Raw genomic sequence first — 23,996 nt, forward strand, 5'->3', positions numbered from 1 at the left:
TTTTATCCTCCCCTGAGGCAATCTGGCCCACAACTGCTGTAGCTGGTCCTTGATATCTGCAACGGATCTGACATCCTATGTAGTCCCACACACGTTCTGTGCAAACAGATTCTGGGACCTTGCCGGCCACGCTTGTACTTTAACATTCGACTGTTCGTAGAGACTCGATGGATGTTTACAAGCATTGTGCTGTTGAAAAAGGGCGCTACAATACTGTCGTATGAGAGGTAACATGACGTATGGTATCCGTGACATACCGTTGTGCCATATGTTCCCTCCCTACCGGCCGTGACCTGGAGCCATATCTGTTGGTTGTTCACTCCACGACGCTAGGAGTAACGCCGCTGTGTCACCAAACACTGCAAACATTGGAAGTCCCCTCATGTAGACGATGGCCATCCGGGGCAGGCACAACAGCGATTCATTGCCGAACTCAATGCGACGCTCTTCACCAGTAATCCGCGCTTCCTGGTCACGGCATCACTCCAAACGCTGCCGTTTGTGTTGTGATGTTAACGGGAGCACACACGTGGGACGGTGATTCCTTAGACCGGCTGCTGCTAGTCTCCGACCAACGGTGTGAGGTGACACACGATGTTGAAGGGAATTCATTTCTTGCTTTCGGGTGACAGGCTCAGATGCGAAGGGGTTCCGCTGTGCTTGATGAGCAATAGGGCGGTCCTACCTGGCGGTGATTTGACGTGGTCGCCTGGAAGCTTGGTGACATGTACGCACGCCCTCTGCTTCCATACTTTCCAACATCGGGAAAGTGCCACATCCCAATGCCCCATAAATGTGAATGTACCAGGATTCGACCAGTCATCCAAATGGAGATTCACAATGCACAATGAGCACCCTTTTAAAACTGTCAGGTGCTGATAACGCAGTCTCTCACGAGTATGCGGCATCTCCGTGTTCTTCACAGCTGATATTGTTCACGCCGAGGCCTGGTGACAACAGAAACGAACAATATAAATGGACTCTAGTGACAGTTCTATGTCTCAAAGACAACCCTATCATTTACACGCCCACCGATAGTGTGCACGTGTACGAAATTACATTGACATTCAAACATCTTTTCTACATGCTTTGCTTGTCAGACAGAGTCAATATCGTCAAAGATGTATTTTTTAAAATGATCATATATTAGGGCTTTTCCAAGGTTTCGTCAGACCTTTTCACGCATATAGTATTACGTTTTTTCTTAATTTTTCACCTGTGCACATTTTAATGTGGTGCCATGTGCCCTTAGGCGTATGCAAATGTTTGTATTAAGATGTTAATGACTGCAGAAACAACAAGGGAAATTGGATGAAACTAACACTAAAGTCATTTGTGAAAAAACTGCTTAAGTGAGCTATATCCCACAAGAGCTCTGTTTTCACTTGCCTTTGGTGACGTGAGTGTGTGTGTGTGTGTGTGTGTGTGTGTGTGTGTGTGTGTTTTACATACATACCCCTTCTGGGCAGCTACGGGTATTCTGTTTACGAACGTAATATATTTCTGTAGGGTTCTCTCTCTCTCTCCCTAAAACTGTTTCTATGTACGGAACCTCATCAAATGCTTAGACTGGAGCAGAACTAGCAGTAGCAGCATCTACCAATATGTGTGAAAAGCGTTATGTAAGCGAGTGAATGCTGGCAGAAAGGCATAGATACCGTAGCGCTCGCGTGCGCAATGCAAGAGAGCCTTACAGGACGCTGTGGTACAACAGGAAACAGCTGCGTATATTGTCTAATTATATCAGGATGATCTTAATGTCGTGAGAAACTGCGCTGTACACCCCAGCAGAGATAGACACATCAAGACGAGAAAGTGCTTAAGACTGTTACATGAGAAATCCGTGTCCGCCCGTTTAGTTTTGACAGCAGTTATCGTGGGCCTCAGAGCCGGCCGGCGTGGCCGCGCGGTTCTAGGCGCTTCAGTCTGAAACTGCGCGACCGCTAGTGTCGCAGGTTCGAATCCAACCTTGGGCACGGATGTGTGTGATGTCCTTAGGTTAGTTAGTCTTAAATACTTCAAAGTTCCAGGGGACTGGTGACTTCACATATAAAGTCCCATAGTGCTCAGAGCCATTTTTTGGGCCTCAGATTTATCGGCGCTTGCGTCTCACTCGTGGTGCAGCATCGCTGTTCACTACTACACGCTGTTTGCTGCTTCTACCTCGACATGGAAATTGCCCTGACTTCGACCTCTACACGATATATTCTTGAAGTAACTAGCTTTACAACTCCTTAAATTCATAACTAGCTGCCAATCGTTCCACCATGTTGGTTGTTCGCCGATTCCCGAATGAAAACTGCCACATATTTGATCAGATACACTTTCTTTGCTATATTGTGACAATAGCTCACCAATGCATTCCGACAATATATCCATAATTACCATGTCCTAACGACACGTTAGCCGGCCGCGGCGGTCTAGCGGTTCTAGGCGCTCAGTCCGGAACCGCGGGACTGCTACGGTCGCAGGTTCGAATCCTGCCTCGGGCATGGATGTGTGTGATGTCCTTAGGTTAGTTAGGTTTAAGTAGTTCTAAGTTCTAGGGGACTGATGACCACAGATGTTAAGTCCCATAGTGCTCAGAGCCATTTGAACCAAGCCTAACGACACGTTAATTATAGGATAAATGAAGTAAAAATCCTATTGTGAACACACGTATCATTGCAGTTTCATCAGTGGAAACTATTCGCCTTACGTAAGGAACATACTTGTTGGACGATCCTTCAAAGGAATTAATGTACTTGCCAAAAATGGTTCAAATGGCTCTAAGCACTATGTATGGGACTTAACATCTGAGGTCATCAATCCCCTAGACTTAGAACTACTTAAACCTAACTAAGCTAAGGACATCACACACATACATGCCTGAGGCAGGATTCGAACCTGCGACCGTAGCAGTCGCGTGGTTCCGCACTGAAGCGCCTAGAACCGCTTGACCGCCGCGGTCGGCTGTACTTGTTAAACTAGTCCTGTTTCTACCAATAACAGATCGGCGTCTAATCGGCTGCATGGTGTTACAGATTTTTAGTCTGAACTGTAGACGAGAGGCGCCGATAGAGGATTGCAAATCTGATGTTCCAGCATCATTGTTATCCTTTGAACAGAATAAGTTCGAAGATATTGCAACGTCCTCAAACAAGTCATCCAGACATGAGATACTTCTTGTGGAAGAGAACAGACTCCCTAGTTGTATTCCTTACTGAGCAGTGCTTGGGTGTCGTGGAACGGTAAACCGCCTCTCTCTCAGTATGCGCACTGCCTCCTTATAAACATTGATGGCCACTTTACACGCAGCGCGGTTCGCCGAAAGCACGTTAGACTGCCTCGTCGGATCAATGTGCTCGGACAGAGAACGGAGAAGCTATCTGTTATTAGGTACGGTGTTATAACTCACAGCTCATACATGGTACACTTACTTCAATACCTATTTACAACGGAAAGTTTTGTTAGGTTGTCCCCATCAGCTCAGAGAGTTTAAACTTACTTCTATCCACCGACACGACGGAATGGAAGAATTATTGAAAAATCTGTCAGGATGATGTTTAAGTGACGCATGAGCCACAAAAGTGGTCTACCGACTAATAAAAGTGTGTAATTTGATCTTCCTTTTACAGTGTTGCCTAACGCAGGACGCGGTTTTGAGGAGAATCAGGAGAGTAAGACGCACACTGAATTTTTCAACCAGCCAAACATGGCACAGGACCTGTAATGATTCAAACGCCCATGCCTTATTTGTTAGTGGAACTATGGTCACAGTGAAAGGAAATGTCAGTGCAACCATTGCAAACGATAACGTTTGTCACTGATGGAGGAGGCATTTTTATTATTAGGACATTGTTTTCTCCTCACTACCTGACTGTCGCTTAATGGTACAGATCCCTCACACACAAGGTGTCAACGTACAGGGTTCAGCCCCTAAACCTTTCCACTGTGGCTCTCGAAAAGGAATCATCTGACACGTCTGACAGACTACCGCAGACAGACATGAGAGTTCACAAAATGCATGTCCGAAGTAATGTCGCAGCCAAGATGATGAGCCAGGTTTGATACGGCGTAAGACTGAAAGAAAACAGTTCTGGTAATTATGATCATTCATTTGCAGTTATTCGTTTAACAGTTTTTTTTCTATTTTCTTGACATTTATAGTGTGCTGTTAGCCGACGTTTGAGGAGCGCGCCAACATACGTCTATTTGTTGTTAGTGGGTTTGTAGATCAGGTAGGGTCTTGCTATGTTAGTCCTGTTTTCCGCCTAGAATTCCTCTGGTGTCGACGGGTATTTCGGTTTCGAGGTGTGACCTGGGTTCAACAGGCCATGAAGATCTGCAGCTAGGCTCTTGCGAGTAAGGCTTCTTGAGTAGCTTTGGAGAGGTCTGCAATCAACTCGAGTATTAAGCAATTAGCTTCTGCTCTAAACAACTGCCTTCAAGGCACAGATAAGTTCACAGAGCACAGGGTATTGCGCGCGCAAAAAGCGTTCCTAAAACGTTTAGCTAAACAGTACTTTTTGTGGTGTTTGTACAAAGAAACACAAATCACAAGAGATATGCAATTGACACAGGATACAGATTCCTTACGTGTTATGATCCAGCCTATATAAATAACAGCTAACCATAAAATCAAAAAGACACTACATTCAACACTGTCCGACGAGGTGTATAATTTATCGAATTCATGAAGAGTCGTTCGCTTACGAACAACTGTATTTTAACGAAAGCATTGGGTATTTCTGCATGAATTTGTCTACGTCCCAGTAGGGTCTTGGTACTGTTTAAAGAAATTGTTGGTATTTTAAAATCTTATTTTGCAGTCTTACAGTCATCGCAGAATCGGAAATGCTGGTTTTTGAAGACTGAACGCAAAAATGATCCATCCTGTCACATTACTTTAACATACGTTACTTTCCTGGAATAGAGAATTTTCTTCACTTCAGATTTTTCCAGACCTGAGGTGTAACCGGAATTACAGAAATGTACCTACAAATATCTTTGTAGTGACACTAAAAACCTGTTGTCATGCGAGCGTAAAAGCATTTTTGCGATGTTTTTCTAATGCAGCCTATTCGAAGACAGAGATCCGTACGTAAAAAACACATTTTTTAGCATTTGATAACGTATCTATCAGCGGTAAATTATGACATTATAACACGATTTAAGTGAGAGCCTAAAAGAGATTTTCAAGGAAAAAATTTTTAATTATGAATTATGTAAATGGTTTTACCGCTAGGAAAGTCATAAGATATTCCGCTTCCAGCTGACATAGTTTGACAAAACATTCTTCATTTTTCAATATACACTCCTGGAAATGGAAAAAAGAACACATTGACACCGGTGTGTCAGACCCACCATACTTGCTCCGGACACTGCGAGAGGGCTGTACAAGCAATGATCACACGCACGGCACAGCGGACACACCAGGAACCGCGGTGTTGGCCGTCGAATGGCGCTAGCTGCGCAGCATTTGTGCACCGGCGCCGTCAGTGTCAGCCAGTTTGCCGTGGCATAAGGAGCTCCATCGCAGTCTTTAACACTGGTAGCATGCCGCGACAGCGTGGACGTGAACCGTATGTGCAGTTGACGGACTTTGAGCGAGGGCGTATAGTGGGCATGGGGGAGGCCGGGTGGACGTACCGCCGAATTGCTCAACACGTGGGGCGTGAGGTCTCCACAGTACATCGATGTTTTCGCCAGTGGTCGGCGGAAGGTGCACGTGCCCGTCGACCTGGGACCGGACCGCAGCGACGCACGGATGCACGCCAAGACCGTAGGATCCTACGCAGTGCCGTAGGGGACCGCACCGCCACTTCCCAGCAAATTAGGGACACTGTTGCTCCTGGGGTATCGGTGTGGACCATTCCCAACCGTCTCCATGAAGTTGGGCTACGGTCCCGCACACTGTTAGGCCGTCTTCCGCTCACGCCCCAACATCGTGCAGCCCGCCTCCAGTGGTGTCGCGACAGGCGTGAATGGAGGGACGAATGGAGACGTGTCGTCTTCAGCGATGAGAGTCGCTTCTGCCTTGGTGCCAATAATGGTCGTATGCGTGTTTGAAGCCGTGCAGGTGAGCGCCACAATCAGGACTGCATACGACCGAGGCACACAGGGCCAACACCCGGCATCATGGTGTGGGGTGCGATATCCTACACTGGCCGTACACCACTGGTGATCGTCGAGGGGACACTGAATAGTGCACGGTACATCCAAACCGTCATCAAACCCATCGTTCTACCATTCCTAGACCGGCAAGGGAACTTGCTGTTCCAACAGGACAATGCACGTCCGCATGTATCCCGTGCCACCCAACGTGCTCTAGAAGGTGTAAGTCAACTACCCTGGCAAGAACATTGAGCATGTTTGGGACTGGGTGAAGCGTCGTCTCACGCGGTCTGCACGTCCAGCACGAACGCTGGTCCAACTGAGGCGCCAGGTGGAAATGGCATGGCAAGCCATTCCTCAGAACTACATCCAGCATCTCTACGATCGTCTCCATGGGAGAATAGCAGCCTGCATTGCTGCGAAAGGTGGATATACACTGTACTAGTGCCGACATTGTGCATGCTCTGTTGCCTGTGTCTATGTGCCTGTGGTTCTGTCAGTGTGATCATGTGATGTATCTGATCCCAGGAATGTGTCAATAAAGTTTTCCCTTCCTGGGACAATGAATTCACGGTGTTCTTATTTCAATTTCCAGGAGTGTACATTTTATAAGTAGGGAACGGATTTAGTTCTTCCAACAATTTCTATGAAAGAATTGCATAATGCACACCTTCCTCTCTCTCCACTACCCATTCATTGTTCATAGCTGTTGTACGATAAACGTATACAATACCCATCAAAATACTTGTCCGGAGGTTGTTTATTATGTAAAACACAATTTGTTATATTGAAGGAAAGTAGCCCTCTATCGACTCTACAAACCAGTTACCACAATCTTTACGGGTATAATATTCGATACGAGTTATCAGATTTGTCCATTGACAAGCGGCGTAAACAATATGGCCATCATAACTTTATGTTACTGGATATGTTTTCAAACGGGCTGATCAACAGATCACGTTCTGTTTCTAGTATCACGTTCGTTGGCTTCGCCAACTGTCAACCAAACTGTTACCTTCCAACTTAACCTATGACTCAGACTAAGCTACAGAGCATTGTGTCGCCACAACCAGTTTTTTTCTCCTTTTTTCCCCCTTTCACATTAGTTGGCTTTGCCAACTAGCAACAAAACTGTGAATGTACCCACCAAAAGTGAGTGACAGTAGCCTTTAACATTACCTCACTGGCCAAATCCGAAGACTGATAACTGGCATTCGTTTTGACCCTCCTATACTTCCTGTATACATTCGCTGCTTTTACCAACTCTTAATCATACTGCACCTAACACCACCACCTAGACCTCGGGCTAGGTGATGTCTTTCATCGCAACGAACCATCGCACTTGATTTATAGCCATAAAATTCAGACAGGAGATTTTCCGTTATTGTTTGTGAGTACAGGCCTCTATACGCGCACCATTTCATCGATCGAGCGACCAATTTCGTGGCAGCCTATACACGTCCCGACAGACTGCACCAAGCGATTACGCGTCGCCATGCTGTTGTGATTTGTTTATCTTTTAAGTTTATTGTGCTTATGATACACGAGATCCCGCTTGGTTTTACACTGAAACAAACACGGGAATTTGGCTTGGCTGTTACAAAGGTAACAAAGCCAAAAACAGCGGAACGAAAGCTATGGACAAAGAAGTGGCTTATACAATGAAAGAATTCACCCTAGTTCTGTTTTTAGAACGGATGGGATCCGTTGATTTTCGTAATTATAAAATAATGGACGAATGATGCATTCATAAAACCATTCTTAATGAAAAACAACACGGTCATGACAGATTCTGTAAGCTAACGGGAGGGGCTGAGAACTATTATATGATTTAAGATACTGGTAGAAGTGGACTTCAAATTCAGTGCTGTTGTATCTCCGCAATCATTAACTAAAATGATTCCTGAAACCTACAACGTGATTTATGGTAGACTCAGGGAATAAATCAGGCTACAGGAAAATAAATAATATAAAAGGCAACTGAATAAAACACAATTATAGTGCCATACGCGTTTCGCCTTTATTTTCTGCAAGGCATCATCTGTGGCGTGGAATATGTACATACGTTTGCTATTTAATTTACATTTTTGTCACTGTGCCTATAGGTTATAAACAGTTCTGGTGGTTGGTATTTCCTATTAAGTAGTAGAGCTTTTAACTGTACTTACAGGTTGCGTGGACAATTTCTTACATATTACGCTCCTGTTGCAATTTTGGTGTTGTTCTTCTGATGAATGCTAGTTTGCGGTTTTTCTCCACATTCCGCAGCACTATGAACTGAACGCTTGTTTCAATGCAATGTTTTGTTTTCTGTTGCCGACTGTCAAATGCTTTTTGTGATCTGTTTGTGTATGCATTGTGTGTGTGTGTGTGTGTGTGTGTGTGTGTGTGTGTGAGAGAGAGAGAGAGAGAGAGAGAGAGAGAGAGAGAGAGAGAGAGAGAGAGAGAGAGAGAATCCAGATGGTGAAGGGGGAAGAGTTTTTTGTTTTATGTTATTTCCTTTATTAAGTGTAGTAGAGAGCCTGTGCTGATGTGTGTTTGTTCATTTATAACAAGTTTGTTTTCTGCCACGACTTTCTGGATGTGGAAGTTTTCTTGCGTTTGTATAAGATGTTTGTCGTGGTTGCTTATTCTCATTATTTTCATTTCTTGTTCCAGAAATGAGTACAATCATACAAATAGCTAGGAACAATGGGTATGACACGCATGTGGTACAAAGGCTCAATAAAAAAATAAAAAGACAAATACAAAACAAAACAGAACATTTCCAGAATACAAGAAAACTCACAAGCTGAAAACTTACAAACACACTCAACAAACACACACAATGACAACACCACACAGAAAAGAACCAGATGGTACACCATGACCTAAACACATAAACTAACACACAAAGTTGCAAACATCCTAAAGAGACAGGGCTTCAAAATAGCATATAAGTCTGTGAAAACCGAAAAATCACACCTAAGCCAGCCAGCTACCAAGAGGGACAAATTCCAACAATAAGGAATATATAAACTTGAATCTCAAAGTTGTGATGCAGTATATATAGGCATGAATGCAGGAATTTTGAAACACGACACAAAGAAAAATCAGACGTTGGAAGTATGAAACAAACCATTCCACATTTGCAGAGCATTTAAAACACCATAACCATCATCCAACAAACATGGGAAAAGAAATGAAAATAATGAGAATAAGCAAACACGACAAACATCTTACACAAACGCAAGAAAACTTCCACATCCAGAAAGCCATAGCAGAAAACAAACATGTAATGAATGAACAAACACACATCAGCAGAGGCTCCCTACTACACTTAATAAAGGAAATGATAACATAAAACAAAACAACTCTACACACACACACACACACACACACACACACACACACACACACACACACACACACACACAGATACTTCAATAATTACACTCGAAAGTTTGGCAATAACATTCGATCTTTGCAAAAACATTTGACGGTCGGAACAGAAAACAAAACATTGCATTGATACAAGCGTTCAGTTCATAGTGCTGTGGGATGTGGGATGTGGAAAAAAACCGCAAATTGGCATCCATTATAAGAAGAAGAAGAAGAAGAAGACCAGAAATGCAACAGGAGAGTAATATGTTAGAAACTGTCCACGCAACCTGTAAGTACAGTTCAAAACATTACTACTTAATAGGAAATACCAACCAACATAACTGTTTATAACCTATAGGCACAGTGACAAAAATGTAAATTAAATAGTAAGCTTATGCACATATTCCAGGCCACTGATGATGCCTTGCAGAAAATAAATGCGAAACGCGTATGGCACTATAATTGTGTTTTATTCAGTTGCTGTCAGACGGTCCATAAGTAAAAATTATCAATATACCGTAATATTACACGCAACTGAGGAAGACAGGACTACAAAAGTTGAAGATGTCAATATAAAAGTCTTTCATGCAAACGTTATTACTTTATTTATGTACGTTGCATACAAGAGGACTTTTAATTTTAAAAATTCGAACAAGAAAGGCTACACATGGTGGTGGCACACATCGTCATCTGATAAATACAACAGGTACATAGGGATTGAAACACAAAAACTGTAAAAAGAATCTCTCGCTTTGTTCTTCGTAGCAGAGGTTTTTTATACACGTAAGCTGGATTTTAACACTTAACGATGAAACAAGTACATTTTACGAATTAACGTTCATTGAATGTTAGAATTTTGGTTTTCAGATTTCATTTTCGATAAGTACTGGAAATAAAACGTAGAAACAAAAATACACAACGCCGACTGACTTCTCTCTCTTAAGTACCACACGAAAGCGTTATGGATTAGTTAAAAAAATGAAAATAGTGCTTCATTTCCTGCATCTGTATTGCTATTCTCCTCGCACGACGTATACCCACAAACATCTGCAGTCTTTAAATTTCTTTGATTTTATCCATACTGGATGAGAGGTCGTGGTTGTGAATGTCAATGTTAAAAAATATATCGGCTCAACCACTTGTTTATAGTGTAAAACACTAAGATTGACGCGTTTCGGAAGTCAAGCCGTTATAAGACACTGCTGCAACAAGGGAAGTAGCCACGATGTTTTAATTTTATTATCAATTTTATTGTGCCTGGTGCATGATCCATTTTAGCGAGTTTTAACAGGTTCTTTTACTTTTTATTATTCTGATGATGCAAGCCTGACTTCCGAAACGCGTCAATCTTAGTGTTTTACACTATAAACAAGTGGTTGAGCCGATATACAGAGTGTTACAAAAAGGTACGGCCAAACTTTCAGGAAACATTCCTCACAAAGAAAGAAAATATGTTATGTGGACACGTCTCCGGAAATGCTTACTTCCAATGTTAGAGCTCATTTTATCACTTCTCTTCAAATCACATTAATCATGGAATGGAAGCACACAGCAACAGAACGTGCCAGCGTGACTTCAAACTCTTTGTTACAGGAAGTATTCAAAATGTCCTCCGTTAGCGAGGATACATGCATCTACCCTCCGTCGTATGGAATCCCTGATGCGCTGATGCAGCCCTGGAGAATGGGGTCTTGTCTCACAGCCGTCCACAATACGAGCACGAAGAGTCTCTACATTTGGTACCGGGGTTGCGTAGACAAGAGCTTTCAAATGCTTCCATAAATGAAAGTCAAGAGGGTTGAGGTCAGGAGAGCGTGGAGGTCATGGAATTGGTCCGCCTCTACCAATACATCGGTAACCGAATCTGTTGTTGAGAAGCGTACGAACACTTCCACTGAAATGTGCAGGAGCTCCATCGTGCATGAGCCACATATTGTGTCGTACTTGTAAAGGCACATATTGTAGCAGCACAGGTAGAGTATCCCGTATGAAATCATGATAACGTGCTCCATTGAGCGTAGGTGGAAGAAACTAAAATGAGCTCTAACATGGAAATTAAGTGTTTCCGGATACATGTCCACATAACATCTTTTCTTTATTTGTGTATGAGGAATGTTTCCTGAAAGTTTGGCCGTACCTTTTTGTAGCACCCTGTATATTTTTCAATTTCTCCTGAAATTCTGTCCTCCTCGCATCCTGTCATGTATATTATGACAGCATTTAATTCTGCGCGCAGACACAAAAAGAACTGTTGTCAGGGGGTTGGCACGACAGCGCTACACACGGCACAATTTGTTGGGTGGAAGTGGTGGGGAGTAGAGAGACGGGCGGGAGGGGGGAGGGTCGGCTGTTCGGTGGCCCTATACTCGCCCAACATCCAGACAAATAATATTCGTCGGACGGTCGGTTATAACATCTACAAACGTCCAATTTGTCGGTCTGTTGGTACGTGTAACAAAGCGTAAAATAAAGCAACTGACTGTACTACGTGAATGAAGTACGCTTCCAAACGTAACAGTGGTGAAACAGGTATATACCCATGTTGATTACTGTGTGACTGGCCACCGTATAATGAAATGCAAATATTTGTGCCTCTCTGACTATTGTATCGATATACGTGCACAGCAGTTAGTTGGGCAGAGGGAAATGTCAGTGCCGTAGCCACCGACAACTAGTACAGTACACGCCCATGCTGGAGTACATCTGCGCCTACGCTGTCGTTTCGCTACGGCGAAGACAACTCCCGGCGAGCTGACTTACCGACGGATGCGGCGTAGACGACGTAGCGACGCCGCCGGTGACGGCATCCGCCGGCGTCGTCGGCATCGGCCATGCAGCGGCAGAGACTCCGCCCGGCGACTCCTCGCCGGCCCGTGTGCACACGCACTGGCTAGCCTCTCCGCACGTAGCGCTGCCCGGCTCAGCTTATCCGCCGGCGCGCGGCGCGGTTCGCGTGTCCGATATCACACTGCGGGCGGCGCACTCCTCCTGCTTCCTCGTCGCGGCTTGCCCGAGGTCAAGTCGCTGCCAGGCCTCTGTTGTTTCCAGGCACTCACTTCGCTCATCGATCTCGCTGCTCAGTCTGCGTCCTGTTCGCTCCAGTTTTCCTTCTTGCGCAATTATATGGCAAGCACCACTTGTAGGGGAAAAAAAGTACCTGGAAGTGCCGCGTCATCGTCGTCCTGGCGGGTCGTGTTTTGACCGCCGATAGCGTGAAAATGTTTCCGCGTAAGCAAACGAGTGAAGTGGCTTAGAAGGATTCATTTCTGGGAACTAGTAAAAAAGGAGTTACGAATTACAAGTTTCGACAAGATATCTCGATAATTTCCAAGAAACACTTGCAGCGATGTTTATCGAACGGGCGACTTTCATGGCCCTATATATCGATTTTATTTACAGCGTTGACAACACAGTGTAACATAACAGTCGCGACACGCCGTTTGTTTTTTGTTACAAATGCCAATAGCAACGCGCTAAGCGGCCAGAAAGTGACGCTTCCGAGTACGATACCGGATGAGTGCGAATCCTGTCGTTTACACTTATTTATAACATAAATCTTACCATAGGAAGCGTGCGTAGTGCCATAAAAATCGACAATAACTAAAACAAAATCAATCACGTTTGTCAGTTTTCTGAACACTCATGAGGGTATAAAATGACAGGGCAGTTTATTTACGATTCTCCTGCAGCATACGCATACTTACTGATGAATATCATTTTCCCTTAAGCAATCAAAATTGGCAATAAACAACAGACGAGCTGACATTTTGCGGAAAGATGTCACATATCTACTCAACAACGCGAAATTTTGTTCGCTACACTTCCAGCCAAATCACTGAATGTGGAATGTAGGAAACCTGTATGCAACGTAATACCTACATTACTGTACCACACCTGTAGCTGAAGGGGCCGGCCGCGGTGGTCGAGCGGTTCTAGGCGCTACAGTCAGGAACCACGCGACCGCTACGGTCGCAGGTTCGAATGCTGCCTGAGGCATGGGTGTGTGTGATGTCCTTAGGTTAGTTAGGTTTAAATAGTTCTAAGTCTAGGGGCCTGATGACCTCAGACGGTAAGTCCCATAGTGCATAGAGCCATTTGGACCATTTGTAGCTGAAGGTAAAACCGCACAGACCACAAAATAAAACACCAAAAAGCAACAAAACAACTTCACAATAGGGAAGAAGCCGATTCCACAGCTGATGCTATATTTGAGCCACAAACAGCAAGAATCTTTAATATACTTTTGAAGCAGCAGTAATTACTTTTATAAAAATATTCGTCTATCAGAAAGTCGAGAGGAGTGTAAGAAAGGGTGAATAATTAGGATCAATAAAAATTTTATGTGCCAAGGAAAGTGCTTATCATGATAACAATAGACAACAACAGAAACATATACTTTTCATGCATGACATACGTATTTATATTATTTCATTGTCAGCGGAGTAAGCTGCAATTACGCACATTTTCGAAAGTATTCCTTCATGATTAAGTTGTAGCTTATACCATTGACCAGTGAAATTCGGCTGTTTTTACATTTATTTCAAGATAATTCATGTCCCTTACTAATTTAGTAAGATATGGAGAGCAAGAAAGCAAGGGGAAACTACGGTCGTAATTTTTCCCGAGGGCATGCAGCTTTACTGTATGGATAAATGATGATGGCGTCCTTCTGGGTAAAATATTCCGGAGGTAAAATAAATAGTCCCCCATTCGGATCTCCGGGACTACTCAGGAGGGCGTCGTTATCAGGAGAAAGAGAACTGGCGTTCTACGGATCGGAGCGTGGAATGTCAGATCCCTTAATCGGGCAGGTAGGTCAGAAAATTTAAAAAGGGAAATGGATAGGTTAAAGTTGGATATAGTGGGAATTAGTGAAGTTCGGTGGCAGGAGGAACAAGACTTTTGGTCAGGTGAATACAGGGTTATAAATACAAAATCAAATAGGGGTAATGCAGGAGTAGGTTTAATAATGAATAAAACAATAGGAATGCGGTTAAGCTACTACAAACAGCACAGCGAACGCATTGTTGTGGCCAAGATAGACACGAAATCCACGCCTACGACAGTAGTACAAGTCTATATGCCAACTAGCTCTGCAGATGACGAAGAAATTGAAGAAATGTATGATGAAGTAAAAGAAATTATTCAGATAGTGAAGGGAGACGAAAATTTAATAGTCATGGATGACTGGAATTCGGTAGTAGGAAAAGGGAGAGAAGGAAACGTAGTAGGTGAATATGGATAGGGGGTAAGAAATGAAAGAGGAAGCCGCCTGGTAGAATTTTGCACAGAGCATAACTTAATCATAGCTAACACTTGGTTCAAGAATCATCAAGAATCATGGAAGAACCCTAGAGATACTAAAAGGTATCAGATAGATTATATAATGGTAAGACAGAGATTTAGGCACCAGGTTTTAAATTATAAGACATTTCCAGGGGCAGATGTGGACTCTGACCACAATCTATTGGTTATGAACTGTAGATTAAAACTGAAGAAACTGCAAAAAGATGGGAATTTAAGGAGATGGGACCTGGATAAACTGACTAAACCAGAGGTTGCACAGAGTTTCAGGGAGAGCATAAGGGAACAATTGACAAGAATGGGGGAAAGAAATACAGTAGAAGAAGAATGGGTAGCTTTGAGGGATGAAGTAGTGAAGGCAGTAGAGGATCAAGTAGGTAAAAAGACCAGGGCTCTTAGAAATCCTTGGGTAACAGAAGAAATATTGAATTTAATTGATAAAAGGAGAAAATATAAAAATGCAGTAAATGAAGCAGGCAAAAAAGAATACAAACGTCTCAAAAATGAGATCGACAGGAAGTGCAAAATGGCTAAACAGGCATGGCTAGAGGACAAATGTAAGGATATAGAGGCTTATCTCACTAGGGGTAAGATAGATACTGCCTACAGCAAAATTAAAGAGACGTTTGGAGAAAAGAGAACGACTTGTATGAATATCAAGAGCTCAGATGGAAACCCAGTTCTAAGCAAGGAAGGGAAAGCAGAAAGGTGGAAAGACTACATAGAGGGTCTGTACAAGGGCGATGTACTTGAGGACAATATTATGGAAATGGAAGAGGATGTAGATGAAGATGAAATGGGAGATATGATACTGCATGTGGAGTTTGACAGAGCACTGAAACACCTGAGTCGAAACAAGGCCCCGGGAGTAGACAACATTCCATTAGAACTACTGACAGCCTTAGGAGAGCCAGTCCTGACAAAACTCTACCATCTGGTGAGCAAAATGTATGAGACAGGCGAAATACCCTCAGACTTCGAGAAGAATATAATAATTCCAATTCCAAAGAAAGCAGGCGTTGACAGATGTGAAAATTACCGAACTATCAGTTTAATAAGTCATGCCTGCAAAATACTAACTCAAATTCTTTACAGACGAATGGAAAAACTGGTAGAAGATGACCTTGGGGAAGATCAGTTTGGATTCCGTAGAAATATGGGGACACGTGAGGCAATACTGACCCTACGACTTATTTTAGAAGCTAGATTAAGAAATGGCAAACCTACATTTCTAGCATTTGTAGACTTAGAGAAAGCTTTTGACAATGTTGACTAGAATACTCTCTTTCAAATTCTAAAGGTGGCAGGAGTAAAATACAGGGAGCGAAAGGCTATTTACAATTTGTACAGAATGCAGATGGCAGTTATAAGAGCTGAGGGACATGAAAGGGAAGCAGTGGTTGGGAAGGGAGTGAGACAGGGTTGTAGCCTCTCCCCGATGTTATTCAATCTGTACATTGAGAAAGCAGTAAAGGAAACAAAAGAAAAATTCGGAGTAGGTATTAAAATCCATGGAGAAGAAATAAAGCCAGCCGAAGTGGCCGTGCGGTTAAAGGCGCTGCAGCCTGGAACCGCAAGACCGCTACGGTCGCAGGTTCGAATCCTGCCTCGGGCATGGATGTTTGTGATGTCCTTAGGTTAGTTAGGTTTAACTAGTTCTAAGTTCTAGGGGACTAATGACCTCAGCAGTTGAGTCCCATAGTGCTCAGAGCCATTTGAACCATTTTTTTTGAAGAAATAAAAACTTTAAGTTTCGCCGATGACATTGTAATTCTGTCAGAGACAGCAAAGGGCTTGGAAGAGCAGTTGAACGGAATGGACAGTGTCTTAAAAGGAGGATATAAGATGAACGTCAACAAAAGCAAAATGAGGATAATGGAATGTAGTCGAATTAAGTCGGGTGATGCTAGGGAATTAGATTAGGAAATGAGGCACTTAAAGCAGTTAAGGAGTTTTGCTATTTGGGGAGCAAAATACCTGATGATGGCCGAAGTAGAGAGGATATAAAATGTAGACTGGCAATGGCAAGGAAAGCGTTTCTGAAGAAGAGAAATTTGTTAACATCGGGTATAGATTTAAGTGTCAGAGTGTCGTTTCTGTAAGTATATGTATGGAGTGTAGCCATGTATGGAAGTGAAACATGGACGATAAATAGTTTGGACAAGAAGAGAATAGATGCTTTCGAAATGTGGTGCTACAGAAGAATGCTGAAGATTAGATGGGTAGATCACATAACTAATGAGGAGGTACTGAATAGGTTTGGGGAGAAGAAGAGTTTGTGGCACAACTTGACTAGAAGAAGGGATCGGTTGGTAGGACATGTTCTGAGGCATCAAGGGATCACAAATTTAGTATTGAAGGTCAGCGTGGAGGGTAAAAATCGTAGAGGGAGACCAAGAGATGAATACATTAAGCAGATTCAAACAGACGTTGGTTGCAGTAGGTACTGTGAGATGAAGAAGCTTGCACAGAACAGAGTACCGTGGAGAGCTGCATCAAACCAGTCTCAGAACTGGAGACCACAACAACAACAATAGAGAGCAAAAATATAGAAATTAATTCCTTAATTAAGTAGAAAATTAAATAAAACACACATTATCCTCATGACGTGTTTGCTTTCTCCCCGCTTGGAGAGCTAGTGTCGCTTCAGTTGTCAAACGGTAGCAATTATCACACCAGACTTTGTTTATTAGAGTGTGGTTGACAACGATAAAGACAAAAGGTGAACGACGTGGATTTTGCTTTCAGCGTTGGCAACACAGAGTGGAAATATCTCTGGAGTGAGCATTCAGAAGGGACCGATGGCCCTAGTAGTCTGGTTCCTTCAATCCCACAAGCCAACCAACCATCGAGCATTCAGATGCGCATAATTGACTTTGTGTTATCAACATACGTTGCCACAGTGATCACGTGATCTCGGGAGAGCGAAGTATGGCCATAATGTGTCCTGCACGCAAGGGTAACATACAGGGGACGAAAGGCTATTAACAATTTGTACTTAAATCAGATGGCAGTTGTAAGAGTCGAGCAACACGAAAGGGAAGCAGTGGTTGAGAAAGGATTTAGACAGCGTTGTAGACATTCCCCGATGTTATTCAATCTGTATATTGAGCAAGCAGAAAAGCAAACAAAAGAAATATATGGAGTAGGTATTAATGTTCAAGGAGAAGAAATAAAACCTTTGAGGTTTGCCCATGACATTGTAATACTGTCAGAGATAGCAACGGACTTGCAAGAGCAGTTGACTGGAATGGACAGTGTCTTGAAAGGATGATAGGAGATGAGCACCAACAAAAGTAAAACAAGGATAATAGAATGTAGTCGAATTAAATCAGGTGATGCTGTGCGAATTATATTAGGAAATGAAACACTTAAAGTAGCAGATTTTTGTTATTTGGGCAGCAAAATAACTGATAATGGTAGAAGAAGAGGAGATACAAAATGTAAATTGGCGATGACAAGGAAAGCGTTTCTGAATAAGAGAACTTTGTTAACATCGAGTCTAGATTTAAGTGTCAGGAAGTTGTTTTCGAAGATATTTTCATGGGGTGTAGCCATGTATGGAAGTGAAACACGGACAATAAACAATTTAGACAACAAGAGAATAGAAGCTTTTGAAATGGGGTGCTACAGAAGAGTGCTGAAGATTAGATGGGCAGATCACGTAACTAAAGAGGGGGTACTGAACAGAATTGGGGAAAAGAAGAATTCGTGGCACAACTTGATTAGAAGAAGGGATCAGTTGGTATGACATGTTATGAGTCATCAAGGGATAACGAATTTAGTACTGGAGGGAAGCGTGCAGGGTAAAAATTGCATGGGGAGACCAATAGATGAATAAACTAAACAGATTCAGAAGGATGTAGACTGCAGGAATTACTCGGAGATAAAGAGGCTTGTACAGGATAGAGTATCATGGAGAGCTGCATCAAACCAATCTTTGGACTGAAGACCACAACAACAACAACAGATTAGATTAGAGTTTATCCATAGTAAACAAATCCTCTGGGATGTGGAACGTGTCAGAAAAAAATTAAAAAATCTTAAGCTTATTTACATTTAAAACTATATAAAACGTGTCCCCAAATATTAAATGTTCAATACATTTAGGTGCAGTTAGAAAGAGTTGAGGGGCACGAAAGGGAAGCAGTGGTTGAGAAGGGAATTAGACAGCGTTCTAGACTTTCTCCGATGTTTTTCAATCTGTGTACTGAGCAAGAGGAAAAGGAAACAAAAGAAAAATGTGGAGTAGGGAGTAGGGAATTCAGGGAGAAGAAATAAAAAAAAGTATTACATTAAAAAAATAAAAATAAAAAACGGTTTTCAGCACTTGTTTACACTGATCGCATTACTGCAAGAAATGTTGTACTATTGAATGCAATATCTACGTTGTGTGATATTATTAACAACATATACGCATCAGTCGGTCGGGCCACGAAATTCATCAATGGAAAAGAGGCAGATGGCTACCAGTACATCATTACATTCATACAACTACCAGTACGATAGTACTCGACATTGCGTAGCTGAATTTCTCAGACGGTGCAGTAATGTGGCTCGACAGCTGCCTCGGAAAACAGATGTCAACGAGTCAACTGTGATTCGGAGAAGTCAGCATGGACACATGTGCGCCGACCGGTGTGACCGTTCGGTTCTAGGCGCTTCAGTCTGGAACCGCGTGACGGCTACGGTCGCAGGTTCGAATCCTGCCTCGGGCATGGATGTGTGTGACGTCCTTAGGTTAGTTAGGTTTAAGTAGTTCTAAGTTCTAGGGGACTGATGACCTCAGAAGTTAATTCTCATAGTACTCAGAGCCATTTGAACCATTTTTGACACATGTGCTCTCTGGGGTCCCCGAGGCTTCCGTGCGTGGCTTCCGTCCTTGGTCCGTTGCCTTTCTCACTGTACGTCAATGATGTTACATCTGTGCTTCATTCTTGTAATTGTCAGTTACATGCTGATACCTGTACCTACGTGCCGGCCCTAAGAATATTACTGCTGCCGTCTCAGAGTATGACTGGCGATTTTTGTTCAGTATTACACTGGCCACAAAACCTGCGTCTTAAACCATATACCCTAAGGAGTCACATGTCACTCTTATATCACACGGTAAGTTGATCAAACAGTTATTCTTTACAGTATCCAATTATCATTTCATAAAATAGCGAAAGACCTTAGCATAATTTTACAGAGAACAAACTGTCGAGGGGTGCAGGATACCTCTGTCTTACTTACATGCCATCTCAAAATTTAGAAAACAACAAAAATTAGTACAGTCTTTAGTCCTGCCAAATCTTTATTACCGTGATATAGTCCAGCAAAGCACAAATAGTGAAAACTCCAGGCGACTCGAACTAGCTATGCACGCTTGATAAGATATGTGTGCAACATTCGGCTGGTTGTTCATATCCGTCCTTCCTATATGAATTAGGTTGGAAGCGACCGGATCACACTCCCTACTTACGGGTTTTTAGTCACTAGTGTACTCAATATCTCTCCTTACAAATCAAATACATTTCATCTTTTCATAGCTACAATACCAGAATCTTTGTCTGTACCTTTGCATAACACTAGATATTTTTTTCTCTATTTCCTTCTCCATTTCAATCATATGTCTATGGAACAGACTATTCTGTAACCTGAATCTTAACAAAACCACTCTGCACTGACGGGGAGATTAAAGCTTTATGTCCATTACTGGCCATTAAAATTGCTACTACGGAGATGACGTACTACAGACGCGAAATTTAAGCGACAGGAAGAAGATGGTGTGATATGCAAATGATTAGCTTTTCAGAGCATTCACACAAGGTGCCTGTCTGCCTGCTAACTCGACGGCCAACAGCGCGTTTCTAAGGAAGCAAGTACATTCACGGCACCATGCTCTTCGTCGAATGCGACAACGTCAAGAGTTCTCGTTTCACTACGATAGCGCGAGGCATTGCAAATATTCGCCTGTGGCCAAGGAGAAGCATACTTACCTGGCGTAGAGGATACATCTACAACGTGCTGACATGAGGAAAGTTTCCAACCGATTTCTCATACACAAACAGCAGATGCCTCGTGTAAGGAGGAGAAATGCGTACCATCACGTTTCCGACTTTGATAAAGGTCGGATTGTAACCTATCGCGATTACGGTTTATCGTATCGCGACTTTGCTGCTCGCGTTGATCGAGATCCATTGACTGTTAGCAGAATGTGCAATCGGTGGGTTCAGGAGGGTAATACGGAGCGCCGTGCTGGGTCCCAACGGCCTCGTATCACTAGCAGTCGAGATGACAGGCATCTTATCCGCATGGCTGTAACGGATCGTACAGCCACGTCTTCATCCCTGAGTCAACAGATGGGGACGTTTGCAAGACAACAACCATCTGCACGAACAGTTCGACGACGTATGCAGCAGCATGGACTATCAGCTCGGAGACCATGGATGCGGTTACCCTTGACGCTGCATCACAGACAGGAGCGCCTGTGATGGTGTACTGAACGACGAACCTGGGTGCACGAATGGCAAAACGTCATTTTTTCGGATGAGTCCAGGTTCTTTTTACAGCATCATGATGGTCGCATCCGTGTTTGACGACATCGCGGCGAACGCACATTGGAAGCGTGTATTCGTCATCGCCATAATGGCGTATCACCCGGCGTGATGATATGGGGTGCCATTGGTTATACGTCTGTGTCACCTCTTGTTCGCATTGACGGCACTTTGAACAGTGGACGTTACATTTCAAATGTGTTACGACCCGTGACTCTACGCTTCATTCGATCCCTGCGAAACCCTACATTTCATCAGGATAATGCACGACCGCATGTTGCAGGTCGTGTACGAGCCTTTCTGGATACAGAAAATGTTCGACTGCTGCCCTGGCCAGCACATTCTCCAGATCTCTCACCAATTGAAAACGTCTGGTCAATGGTGGCCGAGCAACTAGCTCGTCACAATACGCCAGTCACTGCTCTTTATGAACTGTGGTATCATGTTGAAGCTTCATGGGCAGCTGTACTTGTACACGCCATCCAAGCTCTATTTGACTCAATGCCCAGGCGTATCAAGGTCGTTATTATGGCCAGCGGAGGTTGTTCTGGGTTCTGAGTTCTCAGGATCTATGTACCCAAATTGCGTGAAAATGTAATCACAAGTCAGTTCTAGTATAATATATTTGTCCAATGAATACCCGTTTATCATCTGCATTTCTTCTTGGTGTAGCAATTTTAAAGGCCAGTAGTGTAGCTACGCACGCTTGCTAAGATATGTGTGCAACATTTGGCTGGTTGTTCATATCAGTCCTTCCTATACTGAGTTACATTGGAAGCGACCGGATCACAGTCCCTACTTCACGGGTTTTTAGCCACTAGTGTCCTCAATACCTCTCCTTACAAATCAAATACGTATCATCATTTCATAGCTACAATACCAGAATCTTTGGCTGTACCTTTGCGTAACACCAGATATTTTTTTCGCTATTTCCTTCTCCATTTCAATCATATGTCTATGGAACATACTTTCCTGTAACCTGAATCTTAACAAACCCACTGTGCACTGAAGCTTTGGTTTTATCATCGGAGTAACTTCTCTCCTGGCATATCCCAGCTGTTTTCCTTCTGTCCAACAGGGAACCAATATCTCTGTCACGTTGTAAACTATCTATCTACGATTTTCTTATGCTTTTCTATTTCTGTTACCTGCTTTCAATCTCATCTGCTAATGTTACCGTTCTATTTCTCACTCTTCCTCTGGCCAGTCAGCTTCTTCTCCACATACTGTCGCCATGCGTTTCTGTTGCATGTCACTACCTGCATTCGACAAGAATATAATGAGGAAATTGCTAAATGTTAGTAAGATTGACATTTCTTAAATTCCGTATATTAATTACATTACGTATCGTCATTATTATTACACTGTCCTGTCATATAAACGGGACCACCCGTCAAAAGTAAGAATAACCACCTACCACAGTGCGAATAGCTGCGAGATGTGCGGCAAGAGAGTCAGAGAGTTTCTGGGAGATACTGACAGGGATGTGGAGCCATGCCGATTCCAGTGTCGCGACCAGCGGCGTTACGTTTCTCGGCTGAGGATCCATGGCACGAACGGTGTGGTCGAGGTGGTCCAACAGAGTCTCGATTTGGTTTAAACCCGGGCAGTCTGGTGACAAGGGGAATACGGTAAACTCACCCTGGTGCTCTTCGAACCAGGGCTGTGTGACACGTAGTATTGTCCCGTTCGTAGGTGCCAACGAGCCGAGGAAAAACAAACTGCATGTAGTGGTAGACATGGTCCCCGAGGATACATGCGAACTTATGTTGATCCATTGTGCCTTCCAGAATCACCCAGGAAATCTCACGAATATATTTCCCAGATCATAACACTCCCTTCTGCGGCCTGGACCATACCGACAATTGTTGCAGGATGTATGCTTTCAGACGTTCCAAGCCGTAAGCACCAACGGCCATATGCCCGATGGAGCATGAAACGTGATTCATCCGAGGAGGTCACCCGTCGCCACTCAGTGGACGTCCAGTTGGGGTACTGGCCTGCAATTCGTTGCCTTCGTCGCCGATGAACAGCATTGGTGCATGAACCAGGATCCGTTGCGGATGCCCATAGGTACACTACTGGTCGTTAAAATTGCTACACCAAGAAGAAATGCAGATGATAAACGGGTATTCATTGGACAAATATATTATACTACAACTGACATGTGATTACATTTTCACGCAATTTCGGCTCATAGATCCTGAGAAATCAGTACCCAGAACAACCACCTAGGGGCCGTAATAACGGCCTTGATACGCCTGGGCATTGGTCAAACAGAGCTTGGATGGCGTGTACAGGCTTCCAATGTGCGTTCACCGCGATGTCGCCAGACACGGATACGACTATCATGATGCTGTAAACAGAACCTGGATTCATCCGGGAAAAAAGACGTTTCCCCATTCGCGCATCCAGATTCGTCGTTGAGTACAACATCGCAGACGCTCCTGTCTGTGATGCAGCGTCAAGGGTAACCGCAGCTATGGTCTCCCAGCTGATAGTCCGTGCTGCTGCAAACGTCGTCGAACTGTTCGTGTAGATGGTCGTTGTCTTGCAAACGTCCCCATCTGCTGACTCAGGGATCAAGACGTGGCTGTACGATCCGTTACAGCCATGCGGATAAGATGCCTGTCATCTCGACTTCTACTGATAAGACGCCGTTGGGAACCAGCACGGCCTTCCGTATTACCCTCC

At 43.5% G+C, this 23,996-nt stretch overlaps 1 protein-coding gene across 2 annotated transcripts in view; it reads right to left on the reverse strand.

Annotated features, from left to right (window-relative positions):
* Positions 1 to 23,996, reverse strand: part of LOC126190545 (beta-glucuronidase-like) — a 349,553-nt gene that overhangs the window by 131,529 nt on the left and 194,028 nt on the right. The window contains exon 1 of one of the 2 annotated variants that reach the window (XM_049931028.1): positions 12,220 to 12,331. The exons of the other annotated variant lie outside the window; for it this stretch is intronic. Within the exon in view, the coding sequence (XP_049786985.1) occupies positions 12,220 to 12,292 (73 nt within the window). The 5' untranslated portion in view covers positions 12,293 to 12,331. Of the gene's footprint in view, positions 1 to 12,219; positions 12,332 to 23,996 lie in introns of those variants that run through there. 2 annotated transcript variants of the gene reach the window in all.

Source organism: Schistocerca cancellata, chromosome 1 (genome assembly GCF_023864275.1).
Source record: "Schistocerca cancellata isolate TAMUIC-IGC-003103 chromosome 1, iqSchCanc2.1, whole genome shotgun sequence".
NCBI classification, from domain to species: domain Eukaryota; kingdom Metazoa; phylum Arthropoda; class Insecta; order Orthoptera; family Acrididae; genus Schistocerca; species Schistocerca cancellata.